The sequence below is a fragment of the Phaethon lepturus genome, unplaced genomic scaffold (genome assembly GCF_000687285.1).
Source record: "Phaethon lepturus isolate BGI_N335 unplaced genomic scaffold, ASM68728v1 scaffold11763, whole genome shotgun sequence".
In the NCBI taxonomy this organism is placed as follows: Eukaryota; Metazoa; Chordata; class Aves; order Phaethontiformes; family Phaethontidae; genus Phaethon; species Phaethon lepturus.
In genome coordinates this window covers 15,924-30,044 of record NW_010528443.1, presented here as the reverse complement: position 1 = coordinate 30,044, position 14,121 = coordinate 15,924, and the positions used below count along the sequence as shown (strand labels likewise).

General features: G+C 43.9%; 1 protein-coding gene across 1 annotated transcript in view; it reads right to left on the bottom strand.

The window, feature by feature from the left end:
- Positions 1-6,596: 6,596 nt before the first annotated feature.
- FAM154A (family with sequence similarity 154, member A) overlaps positions 6,597-14,121 on the bottom strand; it is an 8,639-nt gene continuing 1,114 nt past the window's right edge. Inside the window, exons 2-3 of the mRNA XM_010283679.1 lie at positions 11,735-11,937; positions 6,597-7,609 (exon numbers count right to left, since the gene is read on the bottom strand). Of these exons, the coding sequence (XP_010281981.1) occupies positions 6,597-7,609; positions 11,735-11,937 (1,216 nt within the window). The remainder of the gene's footprint in view (positions 7,610-11,734; positions 11,938-14,121) is intronic.

Below are 14,121 nucleotides of genomic sequence, written 5' to 3'. Positions count from 1 at the left end.
TGGTGCCTGCCTTTGGCTCTGTGTCTGATGGGCACACACGTTGGGAGACCTGCACATGCTTACTTCACACAGAAACCGGGGATTGCATGGGAATGTCTTTAAAGCCTCTCTCTGAATCTATATGAATCTGTACCACATGCAAGTTCTACTGCCTCAGGCTGCTCTGAATTGCACGTTGATTGTCCATGAAGTGTGGCAGTTGGGAAGGAGCGATGCAGCATTGCGTCATCCATTGCACAGCCATTTCTCCTTGGCAGAAGTAGCCAAGGCTTCAGGGCTATTCCCTGTGAATGTGAATTCTCACACACACTTGCTTACATAGCTCCAAAGAGCTCTGCAGATCTTTGACCATGACAGCTGATTTAATTACCAAATTGAATTACTAATCATTACTTCCTTCCAAGGAGAGACCTAATCCTACCATGCTCCTTCCCCATTCCCTTCAAAACGACTGCCTCTGTCAGTGAGAGCAATGGCTTTTGAAGAAAATGGGCACCGTGTTTCCAAAGGCCAAATTCCTCTGCACAGCATGTCGGGGAAGCTACTGCAGCATCACCACTAGTCTCACACAACAAAAGTGACCCTGGTACCACAAAAATGCTTGTCCTTCACCAGGGGCAGCATTCTTGTCTCAAAGGGTGCCTCCATGCTTGCCCAGACACACAACAGATTTCCCGAGCACCAGCTGAAAAACCGGGCATTTGGCTAAGTCCCTGAGGCTACAGGAGGGCTGCAGCACAGCAGGAAGGACCACACTGGCCAAGTGGCCAAGTCCCCATCTGAACAGAGCCCACCAGGCAGGGCACTTCCCTTCTGAAGGCAGAGCAAGTGTTCCGCAACCAGGGAGAAGTGGGGAGGCAATTCATCTGGCTTGGGCAAGGGATATATAAGGTTTATGAAACTCTGACAATTAGGGTTTATAAGCCAAAACAGTGAATAAATGGTGTGCTGCTTGTTCCGGCTGCAGTTCTCTCTCTTTCCTGTTAACACACTGCTTACCTCTTAGGAGAGGGGAAAAAAAGGGAAAAACTGGAGTGTGGCCTAAGCCCTAAGACCTTTGCAAAGAAAAGCTTCGTATTTGTGTAGATATAAATAACAGTATGCAGTTTTATGTGGCTAAAAGGAAAGGGGACACCAGAAGGTTGTACTCTGGCTACATATAAATACTATTTGCTTAAGCAGCAGCAGGATGTGAATGAGCATAATAAGCATATAGTTATCCACACACATGCTTAGGATGACATGGGCATGGGAAATCACTCCTTGCTACTACCCTCTTTGATACTATAGTCTACTGCGTCTAGTTCTTGCATGACTTCCAAGCCTACTTCACTTACAAACTCCCTAAGGCCATTGGAAAAGCACGGTAATAAAGCCTGAATGAGAAAGATCACACTGGACAGGCCGTGGACAACTTGCTCTCCAAGAGAGGAGCCAGGACCGGTTTCTTTTCTATTTAAGGAAGTGCTTAATGGTTGGGCTGAGGAGTAATTTGGTTTGGGCTATATGATGACTTCCCCCCCAACCTTTTCAACTTGCTGCTTTTTTAAAAAAATATAAATTATTGGTTTAAATAAATAGCCCATGAGGTTGGTGGATGCTTGTTAAAACACTTCACTTACTGTAACACTGATGGAGTCAGGTTTCAACTAATAGCATACAACCTAGTGATTTTACTACCAAAAAAGAAAAATCTCAGTGTTAACCCACAACATAGAAATCTGAGCAAACCAAATCCAGCTGTGCAGGCAGGATCCCACAGGCACATTTCTTTTTCAGCAGAGAGCAAAGCAGAACAGGAGCTTGCTCGCCCAGCAAAGCAGCACCCTTGAGCCCGTGCGATGGCACTCGGCAGTGCCGCCCGAGCCCTCTCGCCTGTCTGCGGACAGTTCTCCGCACCAGCAAGCACAGTACTAGCGAGCTGATGGAAACAGGGAATACAGAGACAAACACACCATTGCTTCTTTAAGAGTTACCCTATTCCTTCCCTGCTGAATGCAGTCCAAAACATCTGTGGGACAGACATGCAGCCAGATGGAGAAGTGAAAATCAGGTTGCCCCACAGCAGTATTTCCCCACAAAAGGGAGAAGAGAGGCACAAATCATCAAACTACTGCTTCCGATGTGGGAAAGAGGCAGAGACAGTAGTACAGTTGGGGGAAGAGAGATTTGTAACGGGATCAGCCAAAAGCAAACTCTGCTCAGAAAATTTGTTATAGAAGTTTCCCATCCCAGTGAACCCAGACCACAGTTCTCTGCCCAGATATCTCTTCCGAGATGACATGGCTCCCTCAGAGTGATCTTATCCATGGCCCAGGAAACTCCTATTTTTTGTCTTGCAAAGAAAGGTTTGCTTTTTCATACATTAAGTTCAGCTGCCTCCTGCCTCTGGAGTACCACACCCAGGATCGATATCGCCTCCCTCTGCGGTATGCATGTCCTCAGTCCTTGCTGAAGCACACCACTTATCTTTCAACACTTTCTTCATAGCTCTGAAACACTTGAAGTGCTGACAATTTGCTCTCTCTAGCAATCTACAGCATTGAGTGAAGCCCTTTTTAGAGTTTGCAGTGGTAAACTTTTCACATGTTAGCTGCTTGTTCATATTTCTAGACCGTAAGTACATGACTTACTGATTTTTTTGACCTTTCACCTATTGCCAACCACAAATCTTCTCCAGATGGAGTAACTGCCTCCTGCTGATGCGAGGCACTGGGGTTTGCAGTCCTTGCAGGCACAGGTGGTTGAAAAGCTGATATCATGCAAGTCAAACGATTAGTTATGTCCCCCATTATTCCAGATAACTTGGTTTCTTTTGTGGTTGGTTCCCATTGAGGACAGGGGAATTCATTATTTTTGCTCAGCCTTGCCACAGGCAGAAACCACAGTCCTGCCTGCCTCCTGGCTGAGCAGACATTCAGGAGGTTCCAGGAAGCTGTTACCCTTCTAAAGTTTTGTTTGGACGTGTCTGCTTAATTCAGCTTTCATGCTGAAGACTTGCCTAACTGATTGTGCTTTGCCCTGGAGATCAGCAGCGCTGGTGCATTCTCCTCTTCTATGTTCTCAGGGACGCAGGAAGAAGCTATCCCTCCAAACAGGCTCTGCAAGGTACACACGGGCGACTGTTCCTGTGCACAGCTGATGTCTGTTGGCAACGACTACAGTAATTGGTAGCAGTGTAATAACCTGCTCTGGCAGTGACAGTTTTCATCTATTATTGCTCAGCACAATCCTCCTTGTTCTTTCTTGCATGCTTCATGGTACAAATCCCCTGGATCCATTTCTCAACCCTGCCAAGGACAAAGCTCCTTGCTTTCATCCTTGCATTTTGGGTTTTGAAACACTTTTCAGTAGTAGCCTTTGTACTTAGGCCAATATTTAGGTATTCATACCATTATGCATTCTTCAAAAGTACCAGTGAATGAAGTAGGAAGTTCATTACAGCTGACTCCCCTCTTTCCACCCATTTGTTCACTGAGTGAGAAGTGTTGTCTTGTGCTTCAACATGACAGAAGTTTCATGAGCTCCTCAAGGCTGCTCCCAACACTGGAAGCTGGGCCAGAGGCAGGTGGTCTTATTATTGTCCTACAAAGCAGGCATGATACTGTAGAACATCTGGGACATTTTGGTTCATCTAGCACTAGCACCTAGTTCTACCATGCACACAAGTATAGTTTCATTTTCCTCCTCCTGCATATAACTTCAAAAACAATCGCACAAACCTGTGGTGCAGTTCAGTGACTTTTTAAGCTCCTTTTCAGGGCTTCTAACTTGTACTTGTCCTTCCTTCTTTCTGAGATTGTGACCACTCCAAGAAAAAGTTAAATTTAACTGGCATAAGCATAAGGTAAAACTAACTTCTGCTCATCTTTATCCATAAATTCATTCTGCATGAAAACAGTAGCCAAATCCTGTTGTAACCAAAGCCCATCTTTATTTTCTGTTAAACACCTCAGTTCTCTCCTAAATTATAATTTTCTCTTTTGCTAATTTTCTAATGACACTGCCCATTTTATCAAAAATAAACTGCAGGCTGGAAAGTTGTTGCTTTGCTTTACCTGCATTGCAGAGCGAAGGGAGGATTGCTGCCTGCACGGGAGGCCAGGATGAGCAGAAGTGCAGCCCTACCCATGGGGTGGACAGGCACACCTTGAGATCAGCACCCCACTCAGGAGAAGAAGAGGAAGCTGACAGAGACAGCGTTAAACAAACTCTTCCTCCAAGGGAAGTCAGGCAGCACACAAAGGCTCTGTTTCAGGGCAACACTAAATTAGGAGGCTTGTTTGCAAGGAACAACTTGTTTGGGAAGGGGGGATGCAATTCCACAGCAGTTCCAGCCAAGCCAAGTCTGGGCTACCTAAGCCATGCGTTTCTTCCTGCACTGACTTCCTGCACCTAAATCGGTAATTGTGCAACTGTGTGGTGCACTGGTCCAGGGACATGAAGTGAATGGGTTTTAACCTTACTAAAACACTGATTTCCCTTCAGCCAGGTCAGTCTCCTGATCTAGCCCATCATGCAGTCAGCGTTAACGTCGTTACCAGAGAAACAGCCAGGGAAACATGCAGCTGCAGGCAGAGAGGAAGGTAAGACCCCAGAAGCCCAAGCTTTAGCCAGCTTCAGTTTCTGTGGAACCACACTTTTAGTCATTCAGGTGAACTCATGTTGTCCCTCAGTGTTATCATATATTGGCTTTAGTAAGTTTTTTATACCTTTCGGAAAAGAAAACAAACCTGTGCCTAATGCTATGGAAGTGTTGGAATAAAACCAGTCAAGTCTCCGTGATGCTGCTGTGAGCTGGTCCACCGTTGGCAAAACCAAGACTCCTGTTGCTGATGTTCAAAATCCAGCAATTACTAATGCTAAGTAGCACATTGCATCGCTATCCATTTTGAAAAGACTAACTTCCACCCAGCAAAAAAACCCCTACAAACCTGTAATAAAGATAGATTTACACACTAAACTCTCCTGGCTCTGCATTCGCTACCAGTCTCACATCAGAGAGTTGAAAGAACAGTCGGGGAGCTTGCCTGCATAAAAGAACAATCTCTTCTTCAGTTACAAGCCCTGAACTCTGTTTCAGAATTGACAGAATAATAGGCTGATAAATAAAATCAGAAAAATAAGCGAATAAAAAGAGATGGGGAAGAAAAAACGTTTTCCTCCAAAGCTCAACATCAAAGACATGAAGGTTCCAGAAGGCTGGTAAAATAGCATGATCTGAAAAAAATGCCAGACATACTCTAGGTCAATACCTCATTACAGGTGAATGAGTATTTTACAGATTCCTGAATTTCTGAAGGCTGTGTGGAGCCCTCAGTGACTACATAGTTTGGCCCTTTTGTATGGACTAATCTGTACAGGTTTGCCTAGTTGCTCCTGCTGCAAGCATGTAATTTTTCAATGAACTAGAGCATATGTTTAGAAAAGGCCTCTAGGACTGATTTAAGGATTTCAAGTGATGCAGAACCACTGTGCCTCTAGGGTGATTGTTCCAGTGGCTTCCCAGCCTCAGGGTTAAGCATTCACATTTCCAGAGGGAATGTGTTTGGCTGTAGCTTGCAAGCACTTATGGAAGACTTCTATCCCAATGGGTTTCAAAGTTTCTCAAAAGTTCTAAAATACATTTATACAGAAAATTGTCTTCCTCTTTAAATGCAGCCATGTTGATGGTGAGACACAAGCCTTTCCTCCAGCATGCCAACAGCTCTACCTAGCACTTGAGCTAAATACTCAGGAAACAGCCAGAGCTGCCAGGAGAGGAGGATTTAGGAAAGTAGAATGCACTTTAGAAGCCAGTAAGTTTCATAGTGCTAATCTAACACTTGTAAGCCTACAGAAAAGCACCTTTGACACAGAAATGTACAGTTCTGGTCAGGAACTTAATATTGGCCTTATCTAAAGATAATACAACTCCAGCTGCTGGCTGAACTGTAGCAACACACGACAATTTCAACCCTTTGACGTTGCTGGTAGCCTTGCTGCATGCTGCAGCGAAGAGCTTTTACTGAAAAGTTTCCCTTGCAGGTTGTCAGTCCAGGGTGGCATCTTTGGCTTGACAACCTCCCATCTGATAGCCTAGCTCTGGGCAGCACAGTGATGCAATTAATGAAGGCGCAATCTTCAGTAATATTTATCCAGTAACTGTACTTCTTTATGTGTCTTTGATGGGAGAGACTGATAAGGTCAGATCTCAGACTTTGCTATCTAGCCATGACTTTTAAGTGTGACTTCATAGCATGTCATTAATCTGAAGAGGCTGTTCTACCTCTGTCACCATGGGCACGGCTGAACCCCTGTTAATGCTAATACTAATGTATGTTACTATGAGATATCTCTCTCAGTGTCCCAGAAGGAGGTTAGCTCTCTCAAGTGAAGAGCAAGAGTTAGGTGCGAAAAGAAAAAAAAAAAAAAAACCACAGAGAAACAAGGATTAATATGCCTTCTCCCTGGTTTTTATGTTTTTCATTTGTGCAAATGAAAAATAATCCAGAAAAAGCCAATGCCTGGGAATTAAGTTTATTTTAAGAGCTCTCCAAATATGAAATCAGTGATTGAAAGAAGGTTACAAACAAAATCAAGCTGTCATTTGTAGATTACTGAGGCCCTGCTCTTTGAATCCATTTCCAAGAAGGCTGCATCCACTCTCTTTTCCCTTCAGTGTCCACCTTGCAGGGACCCACTCTTGAAGCAGGGAGATAGAGATTGTGACCATCAGCATCAGTTCCCTCAAAGACATAACCAGGTGGGTCTTTGTAAGAGGCCAAGCATCTAACAATGCCCTTCGGTGTGTAGCTGGTAGCGTAGGTGGTTTCAGCATCTAGCAGAGTGTGATGCTTTGGGCCTGACCAGCCAGGTTTACAGTTCTTTGTAACTGTGAGTGGATGAGGCACATAATGGGTCTGAAAGGTAGTCAAACAATCCATTGGTTCTGCTGGGAAAGTCAGCTCCGGAGCATGAGTGATAGGTTTTAGTCTCTTGCACAGCCAAGGCTTATAGTCTTCCTTCATTATAGAAGAGCTATTGAATGGCTCAGTACTTTTTTTAAGCTCGGCCAAAGATCGACACATCTTGGCTGGCTTGCCATTTGGATGTTTGAAGTGTATCTGAGTAGTCGTGTGAAGGTCCATCTTCTCCAGGGGAGGAAGATACACAACAGGTTTTTTGGTGAATACAGGAGGTCGTGGCCAAGCTTGATATTTTTCCTGAAACTCAGTTGTAGAGGAAAATGGAAGATCATGGAGAAGCTTCGGCTGGTATGGTTTTGCTAGCTTGGCTGGCTGACCAGCCATCCCCTGGTAAGAAACTTTGTGGGTAGTGAGGCCATCAAATGGGACCTCATTGGCCTTGTATTTCTTATATTTATGGACATAACGTTTCTCCAGAGGATGTAGCACATAATTCACTCTATAATTGGTTATATTCTCAAAGGGAGCCTTGCTTTTTTGGACCCGATTCAAAGGTTTCCAGCTTTGAGTGGCAACTGGCCCCCTGTAGAGATAGTCGTCCTGGACAACAGTTCTGTGGACAAATTTTTCTTCTGATGTGCAAAACCTGTCATTTGGTCTGATCGGCTCTGTCTTTGGTGCATTCCATAGCACATAGTTATCTGAAATGTAAAAGGAATCCCACATAAGTGCTCAAGTGAATTCTTTGGTGAGTTTAGGCATATACCATATTATGTTTTGATTATTACATTTTCTACTGTAATAAATATCTGTTGATGTTGTAATGATTGACAAATCCTATTAAAAGAGCTGCTGTAGAACACACTATACACTAGTGTGCTAACCCCTAGAAATGCTTAGCGTCTACACAGAAAATGGAATTAAAATAGTCCTGTAACCACCCATAACTACAGAAATGGTGAAATACAAATTGGAAGATTAAATTACATTCTCAGTCTTGCAGAGACATTTTCTGCAGGTGACTGAGTGGCTGCTGTCCTCAAGCTCAGTCAACCAGAAATCATGAAGGTGGTGTCTCATGGCACTGACTTCGACCTCCTTCATTTACCTTCCTGCAGCTATGTTGTGGTTAGCTCAGAGCACAGGCTGAGTATGCCTGTCTGTAGAAGGCTGTTCAGGTGTCCCACAGGTATCCCACAGTATCTCTGGGGCAAGGAGAACCAGATGTCCACCATTCCACCCTAAAGGCCAAGCCACAGAGCTACCCTTCCTCTTTTTACCTTCTCGTTTGGGGATGACCTGATTTCTCACATGCACAGATGAGATGCTGCCTACTCTTTGCCAAGTTCAGGGCTTTGCAGCTCATCTTGGTGTCAGCAAGCTGTGCTGTGTGGCATCTCCTTGGCTCTTGGCTTTGCTCTCTGTGACACTCCTGCTGTCAGAACAAGCCGGAACTGGGAAGGAAATTGTAACTCTGTCTTTAATTCTTCCTTATTAGAAAAACTGTGCTAATTTGCAGCCCAAGGCTACACTGATCTGAAGCATTGAATCATATGACAGAGATGGTCCATACTCCAGAAACATTGCTATCCAAATTCATGGCTAAGAAAATGTTTTAGGTGGCATTTTAGAGACATTCATATCTTCCTTCCTCAGTGGGGCACCGGGAAAAAAAATGAGGCACTGAGACTTAAAACAATTTGCACTCAGTCACACTAGAAATCTATTGCAAAGCTGCCTAACTCTCTGACCAGTGCCGCAGCCACAAGACCATCGTTTTTTCCCTTCCTAGTAATCTTGTGCAACTTCCCTCAGAGAGCATTATGGTTACTGGTAGGAAGTTGAAATGAAATAGCCTTGGAGCTAACCCAAGTCTTTTTGTTTTTTTTTAATTTGCCCTCCTTTCAAACCACATTGAGGGTCATGAGGCAAATAAGCTTCCAGATGACTCTGCACAGGAAGGAAGTCTGTATTTCAAAGTACTAGAGAGTAAATGATGCAGTTAGGTATCAGGATATTTGAAGTCTCCAATCCAAACAGTTAGTCCTTTTGAATGTCAGTGGCTATTGTGCTGCACAAACACAATTACACAGAGGATGCGTTCATTACAACGTTGACCAAAAAAGCTGACCAAAAAAAAAGTCACGTTTTGCCCGAATTAGGTGTCTGTTTAAAGTCCTTCTGGTTCAAATCAAGTTGCTCTGCCCTGGCACGAGAGAGGCAGCAGCAGCAACAGGCAGTGTGCTGCTCCCAGCAGGGACCCTGGCCCCTGGGTACAGAGCTGCCCTCATGCCACTAATTATTGTAGAGAGCTGAGAACATGGGCCTGCCTGTGTGCACCGGCACAGACATTCACTTCCACTGTGGGTGCCACTGAAGCCCAGGCTGCATGCCCTGCTAGTGCCAGGGGTGTTTAAATGCCCCAGGTGCTCCTGCCTCTCTGGGGGAACAGGAGACATCCAGGCACCACCGCACTGGTGGGATGCTGAGCTTGTGCCCGTGCCTCAGGTACATCATTTTCCTGGAGAGAAGGTCCAGCAAGGTGAACCACAGCATATACGGACATGTGTCATTACAGGGAATGTATCAATAAAGTGATTAAAAGTGAGAAGCTACTGAGATTCAGCCCATCTCTCAGCAAGGGCTCATTCAGAGATCTAGCATTTCAGATGCCAACCAAGAGTTACCAAAAAATTTTTTATGTTCTCCCATCATCTTTGCTGGAAGATAGTCTGTGCATTTTGGACATAACCACAGCTTTTGCAAAATATTCAAAATATGACAAGCAAATCCATCTGTCTTCAATTTTAAAAATTTACAGGCTCTACACATTTGGAGACCTCATAGGCATTATGAATTTATTTTACTTAGTGCAAGCCAGCAGTGCTACTATTCCTTCAAAATACGTTACAATTTTATTATAACTCTAATTCTTCTCCCGTAGATATTAATAGTTTCCCATGTAGCACAATCTTGAAAACATTAGGAGGTACAGGAGGGAACACAGGATATGAACCATATGTTATTGGAGGCTTAGGCACATCTCGCTATAACGAAGCAAGACAAAACTAACATTAGGTTACGTACCTGCAGATGGATAGAAACAGCTACATGTGTAGCTTGGAGGAGATGAGAATTTTGAAACCTTAACTTGTAAAGTCGTCTGACATTAACTGTGATATGCAATAGCATCATCCTAAACCTACAGTGTCATTTGGGATATGGTGTGTTTAGTGCAAAGGAGTATGACAGTACAGTAGGAAAGGTAACGTAATACCAATGCAGCACTGTTTTATGTGCTGCTTAAATATTTGAATTATGATAATTAATTGAATAGTATGTTTCAAAATTTCACACTTGAGTAGTGATCAGTAAAACCTAGCAATGTTTAGAGAATAGCACAATGAAAACTTGTCTTTTTTGTGAACCTGGGCCTTTAAAAGGGAATTCATTTAGTATGCAATTTGATCTTTGAGGGGGATTGGGTGAAGCTTTCCATTTGCAGTGTTTTGAAAAATACTGCAAATTATATCCAAATGTGGCTGTGATACATTTTATTAGAGCTCTGGAGCAACAGTTAAGGTGCTGACCTAAACACTGATAAAAGACAAAGATATACATCTGGTTCAGATACAGAGAAGTTAAGGATATCTAAACACAGAAGGAAAGATCCTCCGCTTGCATAAAGCAGCCTTTTTTTATTGGCTTCACTGAAGCTATTCCAATGAATACCATCTGGTGACATTGCCTACGCAAAACAAAGTGTTCAAAATTGTGTAAACGTGGGTATTTTGCACCTGTGGGTCATAGTCTTCATGACTCCAGTCATTCTAAGTGGACAGTATTTCCTGTGTGCTTAATGTAAAAATTCCAGTTTATGCTGTTGCAAACATGCAGCTGCACTGAAATCTGATGTGCAGTCGTTTCAGCTGGGTAATCTTAACACTGCATTCACATAGCTTTTATTTCCTTACTTCCTTTGTCATTTTGAGTTTTAAGAAAAAAATTGTTTCTGTACATAGCACCAACCACATATTTGTGCAGCAGAATAAAAATAAAATAAAGGAAAATAAAATAAGAATTATTTCAAGAAATACAGCAACATTAGCTAGTTGATGTGCAGAGGGGAGGCAAAATCCTCTGATTTTCTACTTATGACTTACTACCAAGACTAGTTACTGTAACCGTGTAACCAGCGCATGCAGAAGAGAATTTGTGCTGGTGGAGAGGAAGGAACAAAGGCTGCACAAAGACAAACCACCTACGCCGAGTTGCCACTTCTAAGAAACAAGGGTACAGTTAGATGCACAGTCCCCTTGTTTTACCAGGAGTAGAGCCTGAGTGCTTTGGACATTTGCGTGGAACTTCTGTGTGTCCGTAATTCTCTTGCACACCCAGAGATTAACTCTGCAGCACACACACAAAGAGTCCCATGCTCCATGACCTGCTTAGAACTAGCAAATTCTACATATTTTAGATATGCCTGATCCACTGAATGTGTGGACCAGCCCTGCAGTATACCGAGAGTATATGTTCAGTATACCCCAAAGATGATGCTGCTGGACCCACTGGCAGGAGTTCACATGGCCCTGCTCTTGTATAGGATGCCCGTAGGCCTGTCAGATGTGTTAAGGAGGTGAATTCAGAAAGATCCCAATGCTACCATCAAATGTGGGGCTGCATTCCAAACAATTTGTGCCTGTGTGGTTCCTGCACAGCTTGTTGGCATACGTGACAGAAGGAATAACAACTGCACAGTTTTGATCTGTCTTCTTAACAAATGAAGCTACCGGTAAAGTCCTGAAAGAAGCTGCAAGGGCACATACCTTCGTAAGTGGTTCTTGTATCCATCTTGGCGCTGGGGATGTGTCTCGTCACACAGGGGAGGCATGGAGGTACTTGAGAGACAGGGTAGGAGTTATAATCTTGTTTGTAAGTGGAGGTCAAATCCATACTCTCATCACTCTTGACATGCTTTTCAGGTGATTTAAGTTTCAGTGGCAACACTTCATGGGCTATGTAATCCCTCCTGTGAAGAATAATCTCATTATGTCTTTAGTCTTAAAGAAAACACTACGTTCTTTTTTCTGGACACACAAAGAAATTAATATATCCCCTTATCACCACAGCCTAAGAAAGTCTGGATAGGATACAAGCAGTTAATGAAATACACAAGCCTTTCACATTGGGAAACCTGGACTCTTTCGAAAAAGGAACTGAAGCAGCTCTGGACGACCTCAGGCAGGCCAGCTTCCCCCTTCTCTCAGCCCACTGAGATTAGTGGCCTTACACAAAGCTATCTCTGTTCTACAGTGGACTGACACCAGCAGACATAACTCCTTTTAAAAGCCCAATAATGATAGCAGGCTACCTAGTGTGTATGGGAAACCTGTGAGAGGCAGCAATAGCCTTCCCAGACAATACACTGTCCAGCAGTTCAGCCCAGGATGAGGAGATAGCAACAAAACAGTTTTACAGCAAAACACCAGTTGAGGAAAGAAATATCAGCATGGTCAGACAGACAGCTTTTTCTCAGGTACCGCTGTAAAAGCAGTATTTTAAGACACTGGAGTAGTGTTACTTACCTCCAGCAAAACATTACAGAAACAAAATGGAGGAGAAAGTAACATTACCGTCTGACATTTACTAACCTGAACCTATTTCACTGCCTTTGTTACAGGGCAGAGAGCCTGCTGCCTGGCACCAGCGAATTCAGTCTCTAATGTCAGAGTACTTTTCCACTGCTGTGCAGATCTGTTTACACCATGGACAGCTGTCCAGGAGAAATGGTCCGTACAGGAGCTATTCTAATATTAATATTGTGCTTTGCACCTGGAGTGATGCTGGGTGGACAAGAGCCTGAGCCTCTGAATACAGTGCATTAGTTACACATTTTAGCAAATAAACAAGGTTCTCAAAAGCTCTGTGTGGAGCAGACGAGAAAAGAATTCACATTGCAAAGTACTACGTATAGAGGTAAAAAAAAGAAATGCAAAAGTGAAAAAAAAAATTCCAAAATCTACTTGTGTAGATGTCACACATGTTGTGTAGCCCCCGGGCATACTTTTGTTAGTAATTCAAAGCCAGTGTGATTTTTAAGAGGGGCCAAGAAAAGACAAGCAGGAATACAACAGGCATGCAGCACCCTCAGTAGCAGGGAGGGCTCAATAACAGAGAGGGTCTTCCCCAAGCCACTCACAGCACGCTGCGCAATCCCGCGTTGGAAAGAGCGGAGCCCGCGCCAGAGGCAAGTAACAAATCACAGGCAGGCAGTTCTTCACCAGTGACGTGATTAAGGGTTTTCTGGCTGTGGGAGCATCTTTTCCCACTCCGACTATCCACAGCACCTGCCGTGGAGATCGCAGAGGAGAGGTCGATCTGCTGACAAATCAGCGGCAACCTGCATCCAAGACACCATGAAAAATGGTACTGCCTGCAACTGCCAGACTTCATCGAGGGGGCTTGCTGTTGCCATGTGACACCTAACGTTCAGCAAAGTGTTACCAGAGAAGGCTGGTGACAACTGCTGGCTTCACAGTCCCTGCAGTTATTCTCAACCACTCTGTCATTTCATTCTCTCTTGAGTTTAGCCACACAGAACCAGAGCTTTTAGCAGCAGGTGGTGGCACTTTTCCACTAGGCCTTGGTACTTTGGTTCTGGGTGTATTTTCTTACCAGTGTTGCCCAGAGGACAGCAAGATTTGCAATCCAATGGCTAACTGTTCAGGCTCTGTGTTTTCTCCTCTTACAAGGGTAGGCAAGTTTTACCTATTTAGTAGAGTGCATGCCTTGAAGGGGCAAATACAAGTAGTTTCTGTACTTTCTTACTTGTCTGCTTTTCAGAGGTTGTACCTCTGAAACTGCAGGATTAATAGTTACTGTGGGAATGACTAGTCTTCTCTGAGCAAGGATAGTTTTGCTGACTGAATGGGAAGCTTCTAAGGACTCGTGACAGACCCCACATGGTGGCTGCCCCTCCTCACCTGCTTTAAGAGGACTCCAGTGAGCCCAGGATTTAGTTATAGACAGACACAAAGATGTCTAGCTGCTTCATCTCGTACTGGAGATGGAAGGCATATGTAGAAGTGAAGTCTGCTCTTTGAAACACTCTGATCCTTCTGGTTGTTGCTGAAGACTCCCACATAGACAGAGACATGCCAAATGTAAGTCAGGCATGTCCATCTTCAGCAGCCACATTTGTGATTTAAATTAA